General features: G+C 32.8%; 1 protein-coding gene across 1 annotated transcript in view; it reads right to left on the bottom strand.

Moving 5' to 3' along the window:
* Positions 1–22914, bottom strand: part of RTN4 (reticulon 4) — a 66213-nt gene that overhangs the window by 15092 nt on the left and 28207 nt on the right. The window contains exon 3 of the mRNA XM_025045097.1: positions 1–59. Coding sequence (XP_024900865.1) covers positions 1–59 — 59 coding nt within the window. The remainder of the gene's footprint in view (positions 60–22914) is intronic.

The following is a 22914-nucleotide window of genomic DNA, read 5'->3' as shown; positions in this document are numbered from 1 at the left end:
GCTGGCACCAAACACCACTCCAGTCTTCTTAATGTCTCTCCAGTAGAGGAGGTCGACCACTAAAAATTAAAATACAAGAAGTCTGAAATTAGAACACTATTTTATTCATTTGGATTGGCACATTTATATTTGCTTCACCTACAAAAATAAAAAGGTGTCTAGATAAAGTAAAGCCAAAACCTAAAATGTTAAAGAAAGATTAACTCTATAAGCTACATTTTAAACCCACACTATGCTGTGTATCAGTATAATACCTGCATCTATCTCTATTTACTATAAAATGCTTTTCATGCAAATCTATTTCATACATGTCCAAATCATTCTGGCTGTAAGATTATTAAATCTCTCAAGTCCAGCATAGTAAACTTCTAATCCAAAACAGGTTTTCTTAAAAATCATCTTGTGGTTTGCATCTTCATACAATGCATGATATATATTCAAATAGAAAAAAACAACAACACATACTCAACTAAAATGAGATACTGCAGTACACAAAAATATATTTTGCTACAGAAAAATCAATTCAAAAAATGTTGAGAAATTGAAACTAAAAACTACACAAATGAGTTTTAAGACTCTGCTTTTAAGAGAGCTTTCTTTGAGAAACTTTTAAGATTAAGTTGCAACCTAACCTGGCTGTCATTAAAACAAAAATTTCTTAAAAGCAGAAGATAGATAAAAACAGCCTTTAGATTACCTGAAAGGCTACTTCCCTCTAAGAATAGATAAATAACATAAAAATTCTGCTATCAAAGAAAAAAAGATTAAATGTGTTACACTGTTATATAATGTTTATTAATAGTAAGGAGTCAAACAAAGCCTAACTTAGCAAATCTGCTCTTGGCCTATGGTCAAAGGGCCGCTGTGGGGATCAAATAACCTTAGGCCTATGGTTTCAAGATCAGGTTATGTATGAGGGAGAATTCTGCAGTGTGCCAAAGGGCTCTTGAATTCACAAGCAAAACATAGTTCATCTCTCTCTTGTGAACAACTGGGGGAGAAGGGGAACGTCCTTCTTATAGTAAAATAAATATGAATATATTCTTGAGTACAATTTCAAATGCCTGTCAATATTTAATATTAAAGGGGGTGACAAAAAAAATCACATTTCTAGGGGTTGCTTTAGATTTGATCCCCAGGTCCTATAAGGTATCTGACTTTCCTTTACCATTATGGGTACTTCTGTGCGGAAAATTACGTATGTGAACTGTAAAATGTAGGTATTATTATGAGGTCCTGAATTCCTGGTACATATCATGTGAGTACTGACGGAGATATTTTAAATGCCTATCACAATGTCCTGCACATAGCAGGGGCTCAGCAACATTTACTGTGTTTAGGGAACATTTATTCCATTCTCTTATATATGATTTGATTTAGCATTCTATGATTTAAAGCTTCGTTTTAAAACTCTGATTTCAACTATTTACTCAAGTTTTCTCCATCCCAAGTTCGTTCCAACCCTGACCAAATCATCTATATCCATTTTGTTCCATTTGACGAGCTTCTACTATTGTACCAATATACTTGCACAACTGCAAACTGACCAGAAGTTGAAACAGCGTATCTATACTGTTAAAATGGCATCATGAATACTGTCATGTTGAATAAAGAGATAACAGCAATCCTAATCCTTTTCTGACATTCAGCAAACACTGAATTGATACTGTTCAAGAAACTCAACCTAGCAGAAAGAATTAGAAAACCTCAAATTGGGTTCATAGACTTTTAAGGCCTTGTCCAACTCTAAAACACAATTCTAGGAAGATAAGACACATAAAAACAATGTCAATAAAATTATAAAATAAATATTGCACTGTTGTGAGAATTCAGAAAAGGAAAAAAACTGAAGAAATTTTGAAAGACTTTGTGAAAGAAATTGAGCTGTCTTGAAGAATGGGTAGGATCTAGAAAACCTAATGACATAGGCCTAATTTTAAGTCTCTGCTAGCAATGGTTCTAATAATTAACGTTTTTTAAAACAGGGTTTAAACAGTGAGAAGGTAGGAGAGGCAATGATAAAGATAGCCCTTGGTAACATAATTCTTTCCTGGGTGGCTCCCCATGCCCCATTGCAATGGCTTATATAAGACAAACAAAGCACTTAGGTTCTGAAGCTGGATCACCTATGTTCAAACACTGGCTCTATAACTTACTAGCTATGTGATCTCAGGCAAGTCACTAAATGCCTCTACACTTCAGTTTCATCTATAAAATGAGTATACAAATAGGAATGATCTAACTGAGATGTGAGTTTTAAGTGAAATAATAACATTTTTTATTAAGATAATACAGTATATAACATGTAATAAATTCTTAATAAATGTCAGGGTTATTTGTTATGATGATGATGAATACCACCACAATCACTATCACCTTATTCAGGCATTTAAATAATAAATATATAAAGAAAAAGAAAAAAGAATTTCAACTTTATGACTAACTTGTAAGTTAATAAATCATGTTGCTGTGTTATATTATAAACATGTTACTTTATAAACTACATGGAAAAGGATTTTTAAACTTATCCAAGTTTTCATTATTACAGGGCAAATAAAAGTTGAGAACCTAGAAGAATCAGCAAGTAATGTACACCTCAAAACTACTTTTATATGACCAAAGTTCCTTTATAAAAATGTCTGGTTTTCAAAGTGCTCCAAAACATTTCTCCTTCCAAATCACTACTATTGGTGATAAGTTTAAAAAAAAAAAAAAAGCAGATATCCTCACTATTCCTTATCATCATTAAAAAATACTCAGTGAAACCTGATTATGAAATAAATGACTTTAAACGAGAGATACTCACAACATAAATTAATGTCTAATCAGATTACCTAATATTACGGAGTTACTATTCCAACGGGAGTAGATACGATTTAGTCCATGATTTCTACATAGATGGATACAGTGGAAGGAAATACCAGTGATTGGGATTCAAGAGGACTCACGTCTCAGCATTAACTCTGCAACTGCATAGCTTTAGATGAGACTCCAACTTCTCTGGACCTCACTTTTATCATCAGTATATAGGGCATTAGATAAATGATTTCTCTTCCCTTCAGAAACTGTGATTCACAGTACAAAGATACACATCAGTCCTGCATTTAAATTCTCAATCAGCGGGTCCAAATCAATGAGATTTTACTGCTGTATTACCTGTGCCAAATATAATTTTAATAAATATAATTATAATAAAAATATCTCCTTCCTTTTTAGATTTATATTTTTAGGGAGAGAGGGGCTTAAATATTTTTATTAAATCTTTTGAAGTGAACTTTTTAGAAACACTTTAAGTGTCAAACGTTAAAATTTTAGGAAAATAAATTCATATTCCTATAATTTTACAACCTATCACAAACTATATCATTATAACAACAATCTAAAAGAAGCTATTAAAAAAAAAATTGAAAAAGCTACACAATTTTTAAGCCTGACAGACATTTTAGAAATGTTTTCCAGGTTGCTGGTTCACATTTTCCACAACTCCTTTTATTTCCTGAGTCAATATTTACTGGGCATTTACATTATGCCAAACACTGTTTGTAAACTATACATTATCTCTTTCAATTATAAAAACCCTGTGGGGCATGCTTTCAGACAAAAAAGTGAGATCTACCTGTTATATGACTGGACCCAGATCACTTAATTGAGAAATAGAATATGGATTTCAACAAGGCTTCCTATTGATAAAACTCATACTCTCTATGTATGATGCCAAATTGAAGGGTCAGCATATTCAAGTCCTTCAAAATGTTACATAGCTGTACGCATAATGAATAGGCAGAGTATAGACAGGTAATTACTACATATGAGATGAATCACAAAGGCCAAGAAGAAAATCTAAGTAAAATTAACTTGACACTTTAATTAATAAAGGACATATAAATTTTAATGTGAATACTTTACCTACAGGACTGACAGGTATTTTTCCACAGTAGAAAACTATAATTAAGTTAAATTAGGATAGATCTATGTAAAAGACTATTACGTAGTCATTAAAGATAGTGATGTAGCCCTATATAACCACAGAAACATGTCCATAATAAGTAAAAACATAATGTTGTGAAACAATAATCCCACTTAAAAAATTATACATGTATAACTACGAAGTCTGAAAAGATATCTAGGAAACAGTTTTTATCTCTGGATAGCAGGGTTATAGATGAGTTTAACTTGCTTCTTTATTCTGTTCTATACCACCTAAAATTGTTCTCCTCTAATAGCAAATATGAATTACTATTGTAGTACTTAGAAAAAATTCACCCCTTTCTATTCTTGTTTGATACCACTAAACAATCTTATAACATGAGTGCAGTTTTCCCAGTAGGCTTTCCCCCTGGACAGAGAATACACTACTAGCTTAATAAATATTTAAATCCAACTGAAACTTAAAATTCTAACAGTATATAACTAAGTTAATAATTCTGGTGCTTTGGGTTAAATCAATTTCCTCAAAGTTGGTGATAAAAGAATAGTCATGTATGTGGTCCAGCATTACTTAGTGATTAAAACCTAAATAAATTTAATTGCATGAAAAGTATTGCAAACCCTAACCTACTACTTCCTTTCCACCTATCATATGGTTCCTAGGAAAAGTTTTTTCAATAAATGGAAGAGCACTGAAAAACACATATGCAAGCCCAGGCATATTGTGTGAAAATATGTAAATAGCGATATGACAGTACTCAAAGCAAATACCATGAGAGCCCTGTTGAAACAAGCCCCAGGGGTGCCCTGGTAGAGTCACAGATCTTAGAGCACTGAGGAGGAAAAAAGGGAAGAACAGCTGAGAGAAACAAGACAACTAGGTACTGATAGTTATACATCAGACAATATTAATATAACTTAGAATAGGAAGGTCTGAGAGGCAATCTACAGTTACCCAAGTCACTGTGCAAATAGGATTTCAATCTTTTTTTTTTTTTTTGCAAAGGAATTTAAGAGATTGCTAGCAAAGCTGCAAGGATGAAAAAATATTAGTTTCTAACAAACAGGGTTACTGGCTTAACTGACATTTGCCAATATTTCTAGTCTCTCACAGGTTCCTTAAATTGGTTTTAATGAAAAAATTTTGGAAGATTAGGTTTATCCCAGATCGTTGATTCTCAATGAGAGATTGGGGAGTCATGAAGTTTTATTAAAACCCTTTCTGAGAAATACAGTCAAATACTACTGCTTCTAATATTCATCAAGAGATTGATATCCATTAGTTAATTTAGATGTTTGTTCAACCCTGATATCGGGCGAAGACATCACAAGAAAACTACACACCAATAGCCCTTGAATATAGAAATGAATATAGAAATAATCTTCTACAAAAATCAGCAAACTGAATCTAGTAACACGTAAAAAGGATTATATATTACGGCTAAAGGGCATTTATCCTGGGAATATAGAATTAGTTCAACACAGAAAACCATTCAATATAACAACATATTAAAAGAACTAAATTAGGACAAAACCACATGATCATCACAACACAGAAAAAGCATCAACAAAATCCAACACCCTTTCATTATAAAAACCACCTAACAAAATAGGAATAGACGGAATGTCCTCAAGCTGTTAAGGATATCCACAAAAAACCAACAGCTCATATCATACTCAATGGTGAAAGATAAAAAGCTTTCCCCTAAGACCAGAAACAAGGAAGATACATACTCTTTCCACTTTTAGTCAACATTGTCCTGAGAGTATGAGGGACGGCAATTTGTCAGGGAAAAGTAATAAAACATGTCTGCATTATAAAGGAAGAAATTAAACTATTTCTACTTGCAAATAACATGATCTTGTATATAGAAAATCCTAAGGGGCTAATAAATGAGTTCAGAAAGGTTGAAGGATATAAGATTAACATACAAAGTCAATTATAGTTCTATATATGAGCAATGAACAATCTGAAAATGGATTAAGAAAATAATTTCATTTACAATAGTATCAAAAAGAATACTAAGGAACAAAGTTTTTAAAAAGTGCAAACCTTAGAAACTGAAAACTACAAAATATTGTTGAAAGAAATTAAAGATGTAAATAAGTGAACAGATATCCCATGTTAATGGGTTAGAAGGCATTATTATTAAGATGGTAATATTCCTCAAATTGATCTACACTAATCTCTACCCAAATCCTACCTGACTTTTAGCAGAAATTGACAAGTCAATTGTAGAATTCACACGGAAATGCAAGGGATCCAGAAGAGCCAAAACAACCGTAAAAAGAACAAAGTGAAAGAACTCACACTTCTCTTTTTCAAAACTTCCTACAAGATTACAATAATCAAGACAGTGTAGTAGTTGTGCAAGGATGGACAGATAAATCAGTGAAATAAATTGAGTCCCAAGGAAACTCTTACATGTATAGTCAACTGATTTTAACAAGGGTGCAGAGACAATTCGATGGGGGGGAAAAAAATCACTTTTTCAACAAATGGTGCTAGGACAATTGGATAGCCAACTGCAAAAGAATAAAGATTGACCCTTTACCATACACCATATACAAAAATTAACTCAAAATGGAGCAAAGACCTAAAGAGCTTAAACTATAAAACTCTTAGAAGAAAAAAAAAAAAAGATACAAATCTTCATGACTTTGGATTAAGCGATGGTTTCTTAGATAGGATACTAAAAGCACAAGCAGTAAAAGAAAAAAATAAATTTGACCTCATTAAAATTAAAAACTTTTGTGCTTCAATGGACATTATAAAAAGACAACCCACAAAATGGGAGAAAATATTTACAAATCAAACATCAAATAGGACTTGTATCCAGACTATATAAAAAGAAATCTCTTACAATTCAACAATAAACAAATATACCAATTTAAAATAGGCAAAGGATTTGAATAGAAATTTCTCCAAAGAATATAATCAAATGAGCAATAAACAATAGAAAGGCATCAAACATCATCATTCATTAGAGAAATGCAAACCAAAACCACAATCGGATACCACTTTAGCCTCACCATGGCTTAAAAAAGATAGATAATAACAAATGTTGGCAAGAAGTGAGGAAAACTGGAACCCTCTTCATTGGTGATGGGCATATAAAATTCAGCAACTGTGAAACAGTTTGGCAACTTCTCAAAAAATTAAACATGGAGTTACAATATGATCCAACAATAGGAATTTCTATACCAAAGACTAGGAAACATATCCACACGAAGACTTGTACACAAATGTTTATAGTAACATTATTAATAACCAAAAAAAACCAAAAAACAAAAAACAAAAAAAAACCCCACAAATGTCCATCGATTGATAAATGGATAAACAAAATATGATATATCCACAGAATAGAATATTAACGGTTCAGAAAAAGGAATGAAATCCTGATACATGCTACAACATGGATGAACCTTGAAAATATGCTAACTGAAAGAAGCCAGATACCAAAGATCATGTCGTTGCGTGATTCTGTTTGTATAAAATGTCTAAACAAGCAATACTACAGAGACAGAAAGTAGATTAATGGTTGCCAGTGGCTAGGAGGAGCAAAAACGGGGAGTGGCTGCTAATGGAAATGGTTTGGTTTTTTTGTTTGGTAGGGTTAATGAAAATGTTCTAGAATGAGAGAATAGTGATGGTTGCACAATTCTGTCAATACACTAAACCGATGAATTATATACACAACAAAAAAATTAAAAACCAAAAAATTTACTTGTTTTAACAATGTTTCTCTGCTAAGTTAGTAAGCTCCTTAAGAGAAGGTGTCTTATTATCTGCCACATCCCCAGAGCTGAGCACAAGCCTGAACCAGCTAAACTTTCAAAAAATATTACTGATTAGAATGAAATACACTTTATGCCAGCTTAAGGCATGCAGTAATTCTAATTTATTCAAAAATGCTTCTATGCTTTGGATTTAACATTTGTTTCACTTAATTATTTTCAGATATCTACACTTATTAAATAACAATAGTAATGCTTTCAGATTTTTATAACAGCAAACATTGTTTTATAGGCTTGTCTCTCCTTACTAAACCCTGAAAAATTGAAGAGTACCTTTCATCTTTATTTTCACATTATCTGAGTAAATATTATATTTACTGTCTGAATAGTGGCCAGGTTATTCTTAGAAATAGTAATATTTTAATTAAAAACTATAATATTTTCAAATAAAAATAAAGGACATCTTTAAATGAGAACTGTTGGGTCACTAAAATGCTAATTTTGGATTTCTCTGTAATCACTTTATTAGTTCTGTTTATGAGTGAAGAGTTTAATGGCCTCTTTATTCTTGAGAAACAAAAATTAAGACACAAGCTTTGCAAAGGAAAGCTTAACCTGCCATGGTTCAAGTCTCCACCTACATTGCAGCATAAGCTGTTAATCAGGCACGATAACCTACTGTGCCCTCAACTTTACTCACATAAGATGGCTTATGAACTATCCTTTTAAAGATGAGATTAATTTAACAGTGCCTTTCCTCTTATAACTGTGGGAAATGATCATAGATTATTAAAATAATGCTGACCAATTGAACAAATTTTTGTTATTTAGAAAAAAGTGACCGCCCATTTTTGTTTTCAAAATAAAAGCGTAAAAAATAGTTGGTCCAATGAAGAGTAAGAAAAGTTGCCTGCATCTGGCAATCATAAACTGTCATCTGTCATAGCTAAAAATAGTGCTAGCACACATGCTTTACATACAGAAGTCATCCAATTACATTTTGCCTCAAATTCTTACTGAAGCTCTTCCTTGAATAGCCTGAAGTCAGGTTTCAATTTAAAAAGCTCTTGTCTGGGGGAGGAGGATGTGAGGACATGTTGAACTAGCTGGTCCTAAAAAATACTGGGAAGAAAAGGAATGGCTGGCAAGAAAATACCTACTTCTTAAGCAAAAGCAAATATGGTTCTAATAAAGTCAAGTGAACAATAAGTAAGGCAATCAAATAGGAAATTGATAAACAAATATATATGTACTAGAATATTAAAACTTTAGTTGCTATTTTTCGCAACTATAATCTTTATATTAATAAACAATTATGTATTTATTAGGAATTACGATCCTTAAATCAAATTCTTCCCAACTGTCAAGAAAAGTGACTACAATTCAGAGTTGATCATTTAGCATCCCATAGTAAGCTTTTACTTCCACACAGTATTCACTTGGCTAATAAATGACAGATAAAGGACCAGAAAAAGATCTGTGAAGAGTGGGAGCTTAACTCTTTCTGCAAAGACAGTAAGAAGAGCTTGAGTCCTATTTCTTCCTTTTATTTATCATCCATATGACCCGGCCTAGATCACTTAACCTAGTTTCCCCATGTGTAAAATTAGGAAAATGATACCCACCTAACAAGGAGGTTGAAGCTGAAAAGAGATTTTACATATGGAAATGATTGGTGAACTAAACACTAAATAAAGGTAATATCTCAAAAGATAAAGTCAAACAAGGCAATCGAATATTAAACACAATGCTCAACCACATTCTGATTCTTTTTTTTTAAAGGTGAATTCAACTTGTCTGAAGCACTGCTAACTTGGTTTCAATCAGCAAGTTTCAGGTTGATGGATACTAATAACACCACAAAGTATCTCAAACATATACCTGGCAAACCAGCGGTAACTAGAGGTTTTTTTTTTGAAAGATACACACATAATTTCAGTCCTTGTCTCTTTCATCCCTAAATCTTTCCTTACTTCTGACAACGTTACCGTGCATTGGTCAATTTCTATCACCACACATCTAAGGAAAATACATTTTACATAAAACTAGCATAAATTCTAACTTGCTTTTTCTATAATAATTTTGTAGTCTCCTATGCTGAGCATACATCATTACTAATTACTATAACTCTAAAAAGTAATTATTATTTACATTTTATGCATAGGACAGTTGAGGCTTAGAAGTATTAAGTAGTGCAGGGTTACAGACTGAAATTCAGGTCTGACCATGACGGTCAAACTCTTTCCATTATACCATGTTTTGCATTTAAAGGAATATATAGACACTCAAGTTTGCTTCTTAACCAGCTTGAGGATGCCAAATAGTATTTCACCCTTAATTTAAATAACTGAGAAGCAATTTACTAACCACAAGCAGAGTTATATACATAGACCAATAAATTCCAGTGATAGATTCAATGATAGGAGTAAATCATGTTCTGTTTAAATTGCAAATTGTGTTTCCTAGAAGCTATCTATATTGTCCTTCACTTTGAAAATAAAACTATAACTCGATATAGCTATAGATACAGATATATAGATATACCCGGATAAAACAAAAATCAACCACAATGAAAAACTGCAAATCTTCCTAATAATTCAGGGCTTTATAAGTTTAATGTTGTAAGTGATGTTAGAGTTACTCCTAAAAAAGATCCAACAGGCACTTAAAACATAATATCTGACCCCAAAAGTTTAAGAGAAGCCACTAAGAAAGACAGTAACAAGCTTGAACATTTTTTTTGTAAAGGGACAGTATATACGATCCACTGAAATTCAACTGTGAAGTAAAAGATGCCATTTTGTGCTATCAAATAATTCTGTGGTAATAATTACGTACTCCAAAAGCCCCCAAACTTGATTCTTCCTCTGTTCGTTCTAAGAATGTACACACAGCTGTGATTACAAACCAAGTTTTATTGGTTTGTAAACTAATAAAACTTATTTTCATAACTGTTCGTTTAATGCTTCAAGATAGTTTTATCAAATCTTTTTCCTTCCATTATTTGTTATGAAATTTGAGTTCACTTTAAGTGGTCTTTTTTACTATATTAAGTATCTTCAGGTAGAAATGTTTCAATATATTGCAGAAAGGTAACAACTACCTATGGTTATTTGTTGCCGCCTAAGGATAATCCAAATTTCTCTAAGAGAATAGTGAGGTTCAATAATCACCGTACATGCCTCATTTACAAATTAATTAAACTCACCCATTTACTAAATAAGTTCATGGAGTTTTCATTACTTCCTTTAATCTCACTAATTCTATTTCCGGCTTTATTAGAGGACAAAAAATACAGGAGAAAATAATTCCAACTTCTCACTTCCAATTTCAAACCATAATTTTCCCTTCGCAGGAAAATTAATGTATGTAGCTCATTCCATTTTCTCTAAGGCAAAGCTAAATAAGTATCTTCTACGCATATTACATGTTCTAAGCCAATGATTCTATCTACCTTCACAAACTTTAACAATCTTCAGTTGTAAAGGATATCACACAATAAGGATTCTTCCTATAAAGTCTATATTAAAGTCCTTATAAAGTCTAATAAATTTTGGTAAGCATGTAATTTGATCAAGACATACACAATGGAAGCTTAAAATTAGCATACACATTGGTTCAATGTGTTATTATGGTTTAAATTTTACTTCTTATTAGCATTCAAGCATTATAAGAAATAGGCACCAAATCTTAAAAGTAGGAAATCGCTGCTTAAAATCCTATTTTCTGCATATAAAAACTAAATAAAAAACATTGTTCTCTAACTCTAGAAATTTGAAAAGCTTACCAAACTTGAATGGGGGGGAAACGAAGCAAATTACCAGTATGAAAAAAAAAAGAGAATGAACTTCATTAGTAGGTAGACTAGTTATATTTACACTTCCATAACCTTGTACACCTATTATATATACTCAATATAATGCTCACTGAATGGCTAACAGTATAAACAAGACAAAGTATTCATATCACTGACCAGAATTATCTATTTTAAATTAGAGTACTTAGGTGGAAAAAGTACACAAATGTGTGTACAACAAAGAACAACTATAATTCCTCACATTCTTATGAAAAACCATAATTTTAGCAAATCTATGAGTAGAAATTTCTAAGCCTATCTCAATGCCCAACTCTTAATAATAGACTTGCAGGAACATTAATATTTGATAATTTTTTAATCTTTGAGTTGCTGTGAGGTCCTTAAATGTGAAGAGACAATAGCATTTTAGTGTTTATCGATACCTTACATAAATGTCTAAGAAGTGACTGGATTAAAAATTTGAAAGCCAAATTTAAATATTTATACATTTTATACATACACCCACACCCCACACACAGAAGCACACACCCAATAACATAAATCAGCATTGTCCATGATGAAACAGAAAATCTGGTCTCAGAATACTGCTCCAAAGATGCAAAGAGAAGCACTGGTTAAATTAAATAACATCTTTTAGCCTGAATTTTAGCAAGAGATGGGATCAACTGAATAAATAAAAGGTAACCTAAGGGATACCTACAGTCCAGAATAAGAATTCTACTCACTGCTTAAACATTTTTCTTATGTTGAAGCATGTAATCCAATCCCTAAGGATGAAGAAAAATTATACTCCTGGTCCACAGAGTTCCCCCTAGGTTTAACCTTTTGACAATACTACCTTCTTTGATAGCTGACTACAGCCTCTTTTGTTGCAGAGTGAGGACCATACAAAAAGAAATACATATAACATGTTCAACAAGATACCAAAAATAGACTCTAAATGAATAAAATATCAAAATATGGGTCATTTTAGCTTTTAAATTTTTCAATCTTTGTTCAAGTACAAATACAAATGTAAAATAAAAACAAAGGCCCTATGCTACCAGCCATGTGGTTATGAATAATCTCTTTAGTTTTCTTACTTTACCTGTAGAAGGAGAAAGCTGGAAAAAATGACTAATAAAATGACTCATCCACAGGTATAATCTAAAAATCCTGGATTTATAAAAGTTGCTTAAGTTACTTAATTGTACCTTTAAGAAGGGGTAAGATAGGGAATCCCTTTTCTTATTCTTCCCACTTGAAAAAAACATTTTAAAAAAATTCCAAGAATGTATGTATAGGGTTTCAGGCCGGGAGTAAACCTGGCTGAACATCAGAGCTCTCAGCCTTTTACTTTATGGAGAAGCTGTGCAGGGTCAACAAGGAGACCCAGTGATGTGAAGCTACCACTGCTTTCTGCCTTCAAGGAATTTATAGACTGGAAAATGAGCCAATATATACACATACATGATGATAACAGAAGGCACAAAATGCAAACCAAGAGATGAGAACACTGGATTATCTCCGCCCAAACGATGAGTGAACACCTCAGAGAGGACTGGGCTTTTGGTAAGTATATCCTGGGCAAAATGAAATGGGGCAATGGGGCATTCCAGACAGGGAGAAAAACATAAGCAAATGCAAAAAAAAACAGGCAAGTTTAAGGGAGTAAGTCCTTCGATGTAGCTGGAGACAAAGTAAGGGAGATGGGAATATAAAGGTTGGGACTAGACCATGGAATGCCTTTTAGAAGTCCAGGAGAGACAGTATAAACTTGACGTGAAAAATAAAGAAAAAACTAAGTGCTATGATTAGAGCCACCCCTTTAGAAGATTAATGTTATTTGGTTATGACACATAGGATTCAGTGGAAAAATCAGTAAGGACTGCTGGTAAGCAATCAGGAATACCCAACTTGGGTAAATAAAGAAAACTGAGTGGATATTTCCACTGTTGCTCCCAGTACTTAACCATCCAGGACATTAAACCATATACTGGAGAAACATTTGCAAATTTATTCTTTTTAAATGTAAACCTGGTTCTCATTAAGTAATTTATTTAAAACTACAATAGCTATCTCAGGAATAGTTAAAACCATCAAAAATGCATATGTAATATTTAATCTTGGCCAAGGTTTCAGGACAGACACTCTCATAGATTGCTCAAAATCAATGGTACAATCTTTCTGGAGGGCAGTTTTGCAATGTGAACCAAATGCCTAAATACTATATTAACTAGCAATTTGAAAATAATCATGGAAAAAAACAAAGGTTTATATTCAATTATATTTATTTCAGCATTGTTTATACTTGTAAAAACTTTAGGAATAACCTGAATATTTAATTATATGGAATTAATAATACATACTTGAAATACTATAGCCATTAAAACAATCTGAAAGCTATTTCCCCATTTAGGAGAAAAATAATTACAGAAAAAATAAACATATTAAACCCCAACACATACACACTGTTAAAAATATGAACCCAAACCACTCTAAATGAAGTGATGAATGCCTAAAGATTGGCTTTAGAATGGAAAGCAGGGTCTTCCTCCAATCAATAGGTCTCTTCATTAGTTAATGCAAAAGTCCCCTTCTGACACATTTTTTTGGCCTTCCCAGGGGTTAAGAAAGGCATTTATTTTAATCAGCAAGGCCCTTGCTCCTCTCTACCTGAATGTCAGTGGGTGCATATATACCTACACCCACATACTCAGTAACCTTAAGCTTTTGAAGAAATGATAAGTGGCTTATCAAAAGTAAAGATCAGGAAGCCCTACAAGAACCTCTGCAAGGGAGAATGTTCCAGAAAATGTCCAAAGTCAGTATGTCTTAGGGTATAGTCAAATACTAGAAACGTTTCTGTCCCCATCCTACAAAAACTTCTCTCAGAGGTCAACTATACAACTATAGCTTGTAAACCGCCAAATCCAAAAAGCACTAGTAATAATGGACAGTGCCGCACATATTCCTAAAATTCAACAGGGTCCACAATCATTTCTCAGTCTTCATATTAAACAGCTTCTCTGTAGTATTTAACCACTCATTCCTTTTTTGAAAATCTCCCTCTTAATATCAGTGAAACTATACTTTCCCGCTTCATTACTGCTCTGATTGTAACTTCCTGATCTTTCCTGATGATGCACATCCCCACAATGTAGGTTTTAGGCTTTCCTTCCTTAATCTTCCGTTCTCTCTATGCAAATACAGTAGTCCCCGGTTTCAGTCTGAAAATATTAAATGAAAAATTCCAAAGATAAACAGTTTAAGTTTTAAACTGCACGCCATTCTGACTAGCATGATAAAATCTCGTGTCATCCTGCTCCATCCTGCCCAGGACGTGAATCACCCCTTTGTCCAGTGTATCCACGCTATATTAACTACCTGCCCATTAGTCACTTAGTACTCATCTTGCTTATCAGATCAATAGTGGGATCTCTGTGCTTGTGTTCAAGTAACCTTATTTCAATTAATAATGGCCCCAAAGCACAATAGTAGAGATGCTGGCAATTTGGAAGTGCCAAAGAGAAGAGAAGCTGTAAAGTGCATCCTTCAAGTGAACAGGTAAAAGTTCTTGACTTAATAAGAAAAAAATCGTATACTGAGACTGCTAAGATCTATGGCAAGACCAAATCTTCTACCCATGAAATTGTGAAGGGAAAAGAAATTTGTGCTTGTTTTGCTGTCACACCCCAAACTGCAAAAGTTACAACCAGTGTGGAAAAAGTGCTTAGTTAAGATGGAAAAGGCATTAAATTTGTGGATGGAAGACTTGAACAGAAAACATGTTCCAACAGCAACGAGTTGTGACAAAAAGCATTAAACCTATAGGAAGACGTTAGCAAGGGATCCCCTAAATGAGTGACCACAGATTCACATATTTTTATTACTGTATACTGTTATAATTGTTCTATTTTATTATTAGGTATTATTATTAATCTCTTACTGTACGTAGTTTAAAAATTAAACTTTATCATTGGTATGTATAGAATAAACAGTATTATATAGGGTTTGGTACTATCCTTGGTTTCAGTCATCCACTGGGGGTCTTATATTCTCCAGAGGTGAGACTACTTACTGAATCCTCACAGTATTCATCTGTCTCACTTTGCATTCAATTGTCAATTTTTTATCACTAAACCTGTCATTATTCTGAGCTTCAGAGATGTTCTATCATCACTTCAAATTTGAAGTTTCTAAAACTGAACTTGGCATCATTTCTACTTACTTTAGCTGTCTTTAATACTAAAGCACTAACATTGCCAAAGTTTCACTCTGACTGACATTTCATGTTGTCCTTTAAGTCCCTCCTTCAACCTAGTCCCACATATCTATGTCAAATGTCAAGTATTCCTTCCTTGACTTTCTCAAATCTGTCACTTCCTTTTCATTCCTATTTCAAACACTATTTGCTTTAAACCTGGGCACATAAAGTCATCTTAACAGTTCTGTCTCCAATTTATTTTATATAGCACCCCCAAAACAGTTTTCACACCTGCTACCATTTTGTAACTTTCTACTTTAAAACTTCCACAGGCTCTTTATTTCCTTTATGATAAAATCCAAAACTATCTTCTGCAATCTGGCCTACAGTATCTTTATAAAACCAGATAACGTAAAAACTGGAACCCCAGAAATCATGCAAATGAGGAAACTGAAGACCAGAAAAGGTAAATGTCTGGCCAAAATCAAAACATACCAGAACAGAAACTTAAAAACATATGTCAATATTTCCTAAATTTACCTCATTATAGCATGAATTATACCAGCATGCTTAATATACAGAGTGCCAGGCCCCTCCTCTATAAATTCTGATTTCGTAGGTCTGAGTAGGATCACAGGAATCTGGATATTTAAGATATTCATCTTCAGGGAACTCTAAGGAAACCTGACCTAGATCTTGTATATCTTCTTTATTTTTTGACCATACCTTATCTTTAAACTACGGTCCTATAAATATTCGGTTCTATCCAGAAAGCTCAATTCAGTGCCTCGGTTATACCTTGTTTAGGGGTCCCCATCATTCTTTCACCCCACCCACACCTACTCCTTCTTTCTTATTTTAAGCTCTTCAAAATCTTTTCACTGTCTTAATGCTTTCCATGTAACCCCAATAATCAAGTACTATGTAATTTCATTTGTTATAAGAATCTTGCTATGGACTAAAGAAAATCCAAAATGAAAAATATGTAAAATAATACAAATTATTAATATTGGTCTTAGCCTGAAAGAGAAAATGTCTTAAATATTAATCAGCAAAAAACCCAAAACAAAAACCTCCAAACTTTTTAAAATATTGAAATCAGAGTATCTTTAACTTCTGTTTTATCATTATACTTCTTCACCATTAGATGACTGGATATGCTTCAATCATGAATGGCTCTTAAAGGGGTGAGGGCAGTAGAAAAACTATCAGCCTAAAAATATTTAAAATATACCTAGAACCTAGATTAGATTCTTTCCTCCAGTCATACACTTTTCGTGAAATGAGGAAACATTCACTCCATGTCAGCTTCAGCTTCTCATTGATTTCCATTTAAACCATAACCTATAATCTACAATATTAAAATTAGCTGATAAGGAAAATGCTCATATGTAACTTCACCAATGAATCAGAAAAATAGGTAAAGTCAGTCCTACCAAGAAAAAAGCCAAAGGCAAGCACTAAAAAATATTTGGCCACTATACTCACATACAAAGTGAGGCTCCCCAGAAACATCGAGTAAATTTGATTTTATATTTAGTGCCTATAAATAAAACATCTCTAGTGTAATATGGACTATATTATATTGGATCTTAATATCTCCTGTCTCAAAATATCCCTAAATTAATTCAGCAAATAAAGAATGATGTTATTAAACTAAGATTCAAATTATTAATACAGGGCTTGAATAGTTGCAGAGTAGGCCCTGATGTGACTTTTCACCTATTTTTAAAGCTTGTATTTATTGTATTGTTATCACTACTATCATTTTTACTTATCAAAAACTAGTGTGTCAATTCACTTTTCACTTTGTAATGCTAATAGTCAAAGGGATGAATAAAAATCCTTCTTTATTAAATTCACATGTAAAGAAACCATAAAGGCAAAAAGCCAAAACTGTATTGTTTTCTATTCTTTAAGTTGTAACTATAAAATCTTTCCAATGTCTCTCAATTTTAAACTCATTTTTCTCCAATTTCTTTATTGAACAAATTTTTTAAAGGATGTTGTGAAGGTAACTGTAATTAACTCCATATATTGCTTTTAGAAACATTACCAATCCTGCTACCAATTCTGCTGTAGAAGAAAATACATTTTTTTAATTATAAAACTTGAATACAGCCAGAGGAAAAAAAACTGTATAGAATGTCTATGTGGATTACTTAAGAATAGCTCTAAGAATTTTTAAGAACTTATTATAAGTGGTCAGATATACAGCCTACCACCTTCTGTGTTTTTTAAATGGCACATTTAACCATCTATATAATACTTTTAAAATATTCATTACAGTCAACATTTTACCACGTAAGGGCTTAAATTCTTACACAATGATCCACTGAGACTTGAAAGGATCTGGGCTTTCAAGGGGGAGGAAAGGGGATCAAGATCAGTGATTGGTTATTACAAGGACAAAGGTTAGTGACTTAAATATAGACATGCATTACCAACTACTCAGTATACATTTTAACGATTTCAAGATATAAAAAATGTAATCTAATTAAAAGCAGATTGGTAATAACTTTAAAGGATCAGTAAGATTTCCAAAGAAGAAAACAGGCTTACTGCAAACACGGTAATTTGCTACCTACAAACCTTTGGATAGAATTTCAACTACACCAAGTCAGCTTTTTAAAAATATACTTAGTCACAAAAAATACGTCATTATTGAATACAAAGATAGCTATATAGATTTATCAAACCAAAGTGGCCAACAAATGAAATATGTTAAAGCTATACTGTTAACAATGTGCAAGATTAAAGAACATAACCTAACCAACAAAAGGATTGCAAAGATTAAACAGAACAGTGGAAGAGAACGGCATGACATTTTCTCATACATAACCAAATGTAAAAACACATTTGAAAGAGCTGTTTTAATCCTTTATTCTTAAACCTTTCAGAGGTTTCATTTTCAATCCAAAATATATCTAAATTGCAAAGCTTATTCATAGAAATATATTACTGATCACATAAAAAAATGAATAAGTTAAAAAGCAGATATACCCTTGTCCTTCCAATTTTTCTTCTGACCGTCCATCTCTTGTCACGATCTGCCCTCCAGATGCAAATATCAATTATGCATACCAACACAAAAGCTGTAACTGCAAAAATCTACTCCTTGAGACATGAAATATCCGTTTCCTCAACCAAAGTCTGCAGTCTCCTCTGCTGCACAACTGCAGCAGGACTGAAGTCACCTGACGTCTTCTGGGTGTGGAGCAGTCTGACGCAGTACAATCTGTAACTAGGCTACTAATACTCAGGCACTCCTGCCTTCCTTCTATCTGTTTATATTGTTCCAGTCTTTTGTATGTTGCTCATACCAAACGGAGGTACTTTTGCAGGGGGAGGGGCGGGCTACCAAAAAAAAGAAAAGAGGGTTGTTCTTTTGGCAGAGTTAACCACTGAATATACTGAAGTATACTTAAAGCCACGTGCAGGTTTGGGTTTAATTTTTTTTTTTTTTTTTTGACAGATGGGTGACTTATGCTGCTGGTTTTCAGTTTTATTTAGAACTCTAAAATCAGTGGTTACCTGATAAGATAAAAATGGACTGAACCAAAGAAGGGTAACAGCTTAAATTTCAAGCCTGGGAAATGCTGAGTCTCTCTTCCTACTTATTAAGACTTAAAAGCATTCAGCACTTTGCACCCTTATGAGGGTCTAAGTAGAGCATCACAAAGTGAAATTATTAATGTTTACTGAATATATGCTACTTTAATTATGGAAACCCAGAGACTTATAAATACACTTATTCTCAATCATTACCTGTTCCAACTCAGTCTTTCAATAAATATCTGTTAGATACCACTGCAGGTACTATTAATAGACTTTAGGCTTGAGGAGAAATATTCATATGCTAATTATATCATTTGCCTCAGATAAATGATTTAAGACCAAACTAAAATCTAACTGATAAATACAAAAACAAATGCATGTACAGAATTTCTGAAATTTTTGTTCAACTTTATAAAACTGGCATTAATTCCAGTACAGATTATGTATTTACTAATGACCCACAACTGGTTTAACTGATACTACCCTTTGACTAAACAAAAAAGGCAACACATAAGAAGCTAAAATATTTTTAAATGCGTGATATGATGAAGTATGTTAAGTTACGTAGCCTATGTACAAGAGTACATACTTCTTAATTCTATACAGCTACACTGAAATAGGTATATTTTCTGCTGTAAAACCGTGGACTACAAAATCCTACAAAATCCTTAATATCAGAAGTGGCCTGAATATCAATGCTTCAGTTCTCTATTTACCTCTCTACCTCCAAACATAAATAGAGCAAATTTTAAAAGAGAGTCTAGTATTCTCAGCTCAAGTTAATATTTAACTTTAAACTTTATTCACCAGACCCTTGCACAATATGATATTTGAGAACCCTGTTACCAAGTCATATCATGGCTAAAAATGTCTGACCTCTCCACGCAAGTCTGAAATCCTAAACTATTCAATAATTACAAAATATTTCCAAAACAGCATTTTCTAATAATGAATCCTAATAAACCCCTTAAAACTAAAGGCCAATAAATACTTCAACATTAGAATAAAGCATTCAAAAACAGCACCCAAACACTGTTTTCAAGCCAGAGATTACTTTACTAACAGGAGAGGAAAAAAAAATTAAAAATTTGATTTCTTGAGAAATGGGTATTTGCCGTTTATACTATTCACATCTTCTTGTACTTAATTTGGTTGGACAATTTTTAAAAACAGTCAGAGCAAGAAAGTGTAAGAATACCCATTCATCTAAACATTGAATATACTTAATAGCTCCACTAACAGATTAAATATTCGACCTTACATAGTGATATCCAATCTTTAATTTTTATGACCTTTGCAATTTAGACTATTAAAGCTTACAGGGAAACTAATTCATATAAGTCAAATGAATTTTCCCCATTTCCTTCTTAGTAAAGTTTTAAAACTAGAGTTGTTTTAAGTTTGGTAAGCCAAGCAAAAGAGTGTTTAAATCTGAAAATCTCGAAGAGACAAATTTATTAAAAATATAAAGCCATATGGGGTATGCTTATTGTGAGGACCAAATGAGTTAGTGTATACAAAAAAGGCTTTAGGGACATGCCTGGCAAAAGTAGGCCCTATACAAGTGCTAGCTACTTACTATTATTATGCTAAACATAAGTTAAACCACAAGAGAACAATGCCCTTAAAATATACCTAAGCCATTCCATTCTAGGCAATAACCCAATACCTTTCTAAATATAGATGCCCCTCTCCAGAAATATTTGTGCTTTGATATATAGTTGTTAGTCTCCAGCTGAGAAAAAAATTTGTATGGATAATATATAGGTCGTATTCCACATTAAATCCCAACTTCGCAGGAAAAGAAACTGTTAAAATAATTTGTTTCCTTCAACTATTTAACATTTCGTTTAAAAAAATGAAAAATTCTTTCTGTGACAGTTTTTAAATAGAACAGATAAATCCCCAACTTGCAAAACAGCACTTTGATTATTTCGGACAGGAACCTATCTCCCCTTAAAAGGAAAGGCTTCCTTCCAAATGAGGGGACCACGGAAGATTATTTATAGTGGAAGCAAATAAAAGTGCTGTCTATATTCTAAGTCCTATTGCATATTGTGGGGAAGGGGGCAGGGAGAAACTACTCCTTTCCTGAACTGAGTATCAACCTTACACAGAACTTTTGAAATCAACTGTTCAAAGTTCCCACTCTTCAAGGTCCACATCCCAAATACCTCTCCAAAGCATGACAAAAACCAATGATGGAAACCTCCCCAAGTACATCCCTAACTCCCTTCCAAAGGGTACCAACCATGCTCTAAAATTCCGTACACTGTTTCTCTTCTCATGCCTCAAATCAAAACTCTTACTTTCTTGGTACACTTACCTCATTAGAAAAAGCTTATGATTAAATCAATTCCACTAATGAATAAAAGCTCCTTTCTCTATAACCCTCTCATGAGTGTGTGTGTGGGGGGGGGGGGTCTGTATTCAAGTGGCAGGATTTCAGACAGTAGAGGACTGACTATATTTTGGAATAAGCAGCAATATGTAAGCTCTAAGATGGCCCTGGCCAGCTCTCCCCAAATATTCCTTTTCCATTTCTTTCCTTCCTCTACTTCTACACCCCAGAGAAACTCAAGTTTTTGTTTGCTTTGTTTTCTTTACAATATTTAGAGAAAAAAGGCAAGAAGGTGGGAAAGAGGGAGTTATTTGGATTGAAAGTGTTACTAAGTTGGAGATTGTATATAATTCTTGATAGCTAAAATAATTATTTCTACTTTCCGGCAATAGAAAACAGGATAGGAAAAAAAAAGAAAGAAAGAAACAATTATAGCTACACAGGAGTTTTAAACTAACTTCATATTCTAATTATTCTGAGCTATACAAAAGTATGACACTAAACATACATCTCATTACTGAAAGGTATTAAATAGCTCTGTTTAATACCATATGTTGTAATATAATGCCCTCTATGGACTAAATCATAGCACTTCAACATTAACATCTGAATTGAACCTTAAGACATAGAGAAAGACTTTAGTCTATAAAACGAATAACAACCTAAGCTTAAAGTGTCAAAAAAAAAAAAAAAATGAGCATTGTAAAGTCTATAAAAAAATTTCATATAAACTGCTAAAATTGAACACTAAAATACATAAAGAAATTCAAAGTGTTCAATGAGAACTTATAAATGCTGATTTCTTGTATAATAATCTGAAATAAACATGTAGCCATTCCAAAAGATCCAAAGCATTTTTAAATTTGGAATTAAAAAATTAATGGTTATTAGGCTATGAACAAATCTTTTAATAAAACTTTTGTGTTTTCATTAAAATGTACAGAGTATGAGGAAATTTTTAAGGTAATTTCATAAAGTTTGTAACAGCATGATTCAAGCATTTGTTTGACTCAGTACAGTGTGTCAAAATTAAAAATCCTTTTATAAAGTCATTCTTTATTAAATTGATTAGGGTGACATTGCATAAAATTATATAGATTTTGAGTGTACAATTCAATAATGTCAAGTATATTGCACTGTGTGCTCATCACTCAAAGTTAAATTTCCTTCCGTCACCATCCATTTGACCCCTTTTACCCTTATTTACCTCCCCACTCCTTCCCTCTGGTAATCACTAAACTGTAGTCTGTTATAAAGTCATTTTCAGTGTGAAGCAAATACCCACAACTCACTAAATTTCTCTACCCAACTGAATATATTCCATATGGTCAATTGTAAAGCATTCCA

The sequence above is a fragment of the Pteropus alecto genome, unplaced genomic scaffold (assembly GCF_000325575.1).
Source record: "Pteropus alecto unplaced genomic scaffold, ASM32557v1 scaffold131, whole genome shotgun sequence".
In the NCBI taxonomy this organism is placed as follows: domain Eukaryota; kingdom Metazoa; phylum Chordata; class Mammalia; order Chiroptera; family Pteropodidae; genus Pteropus; species Pteropus alecto.
This window is presented reverse-complemented; position numbering and strand designations above follow the sequence as displayed.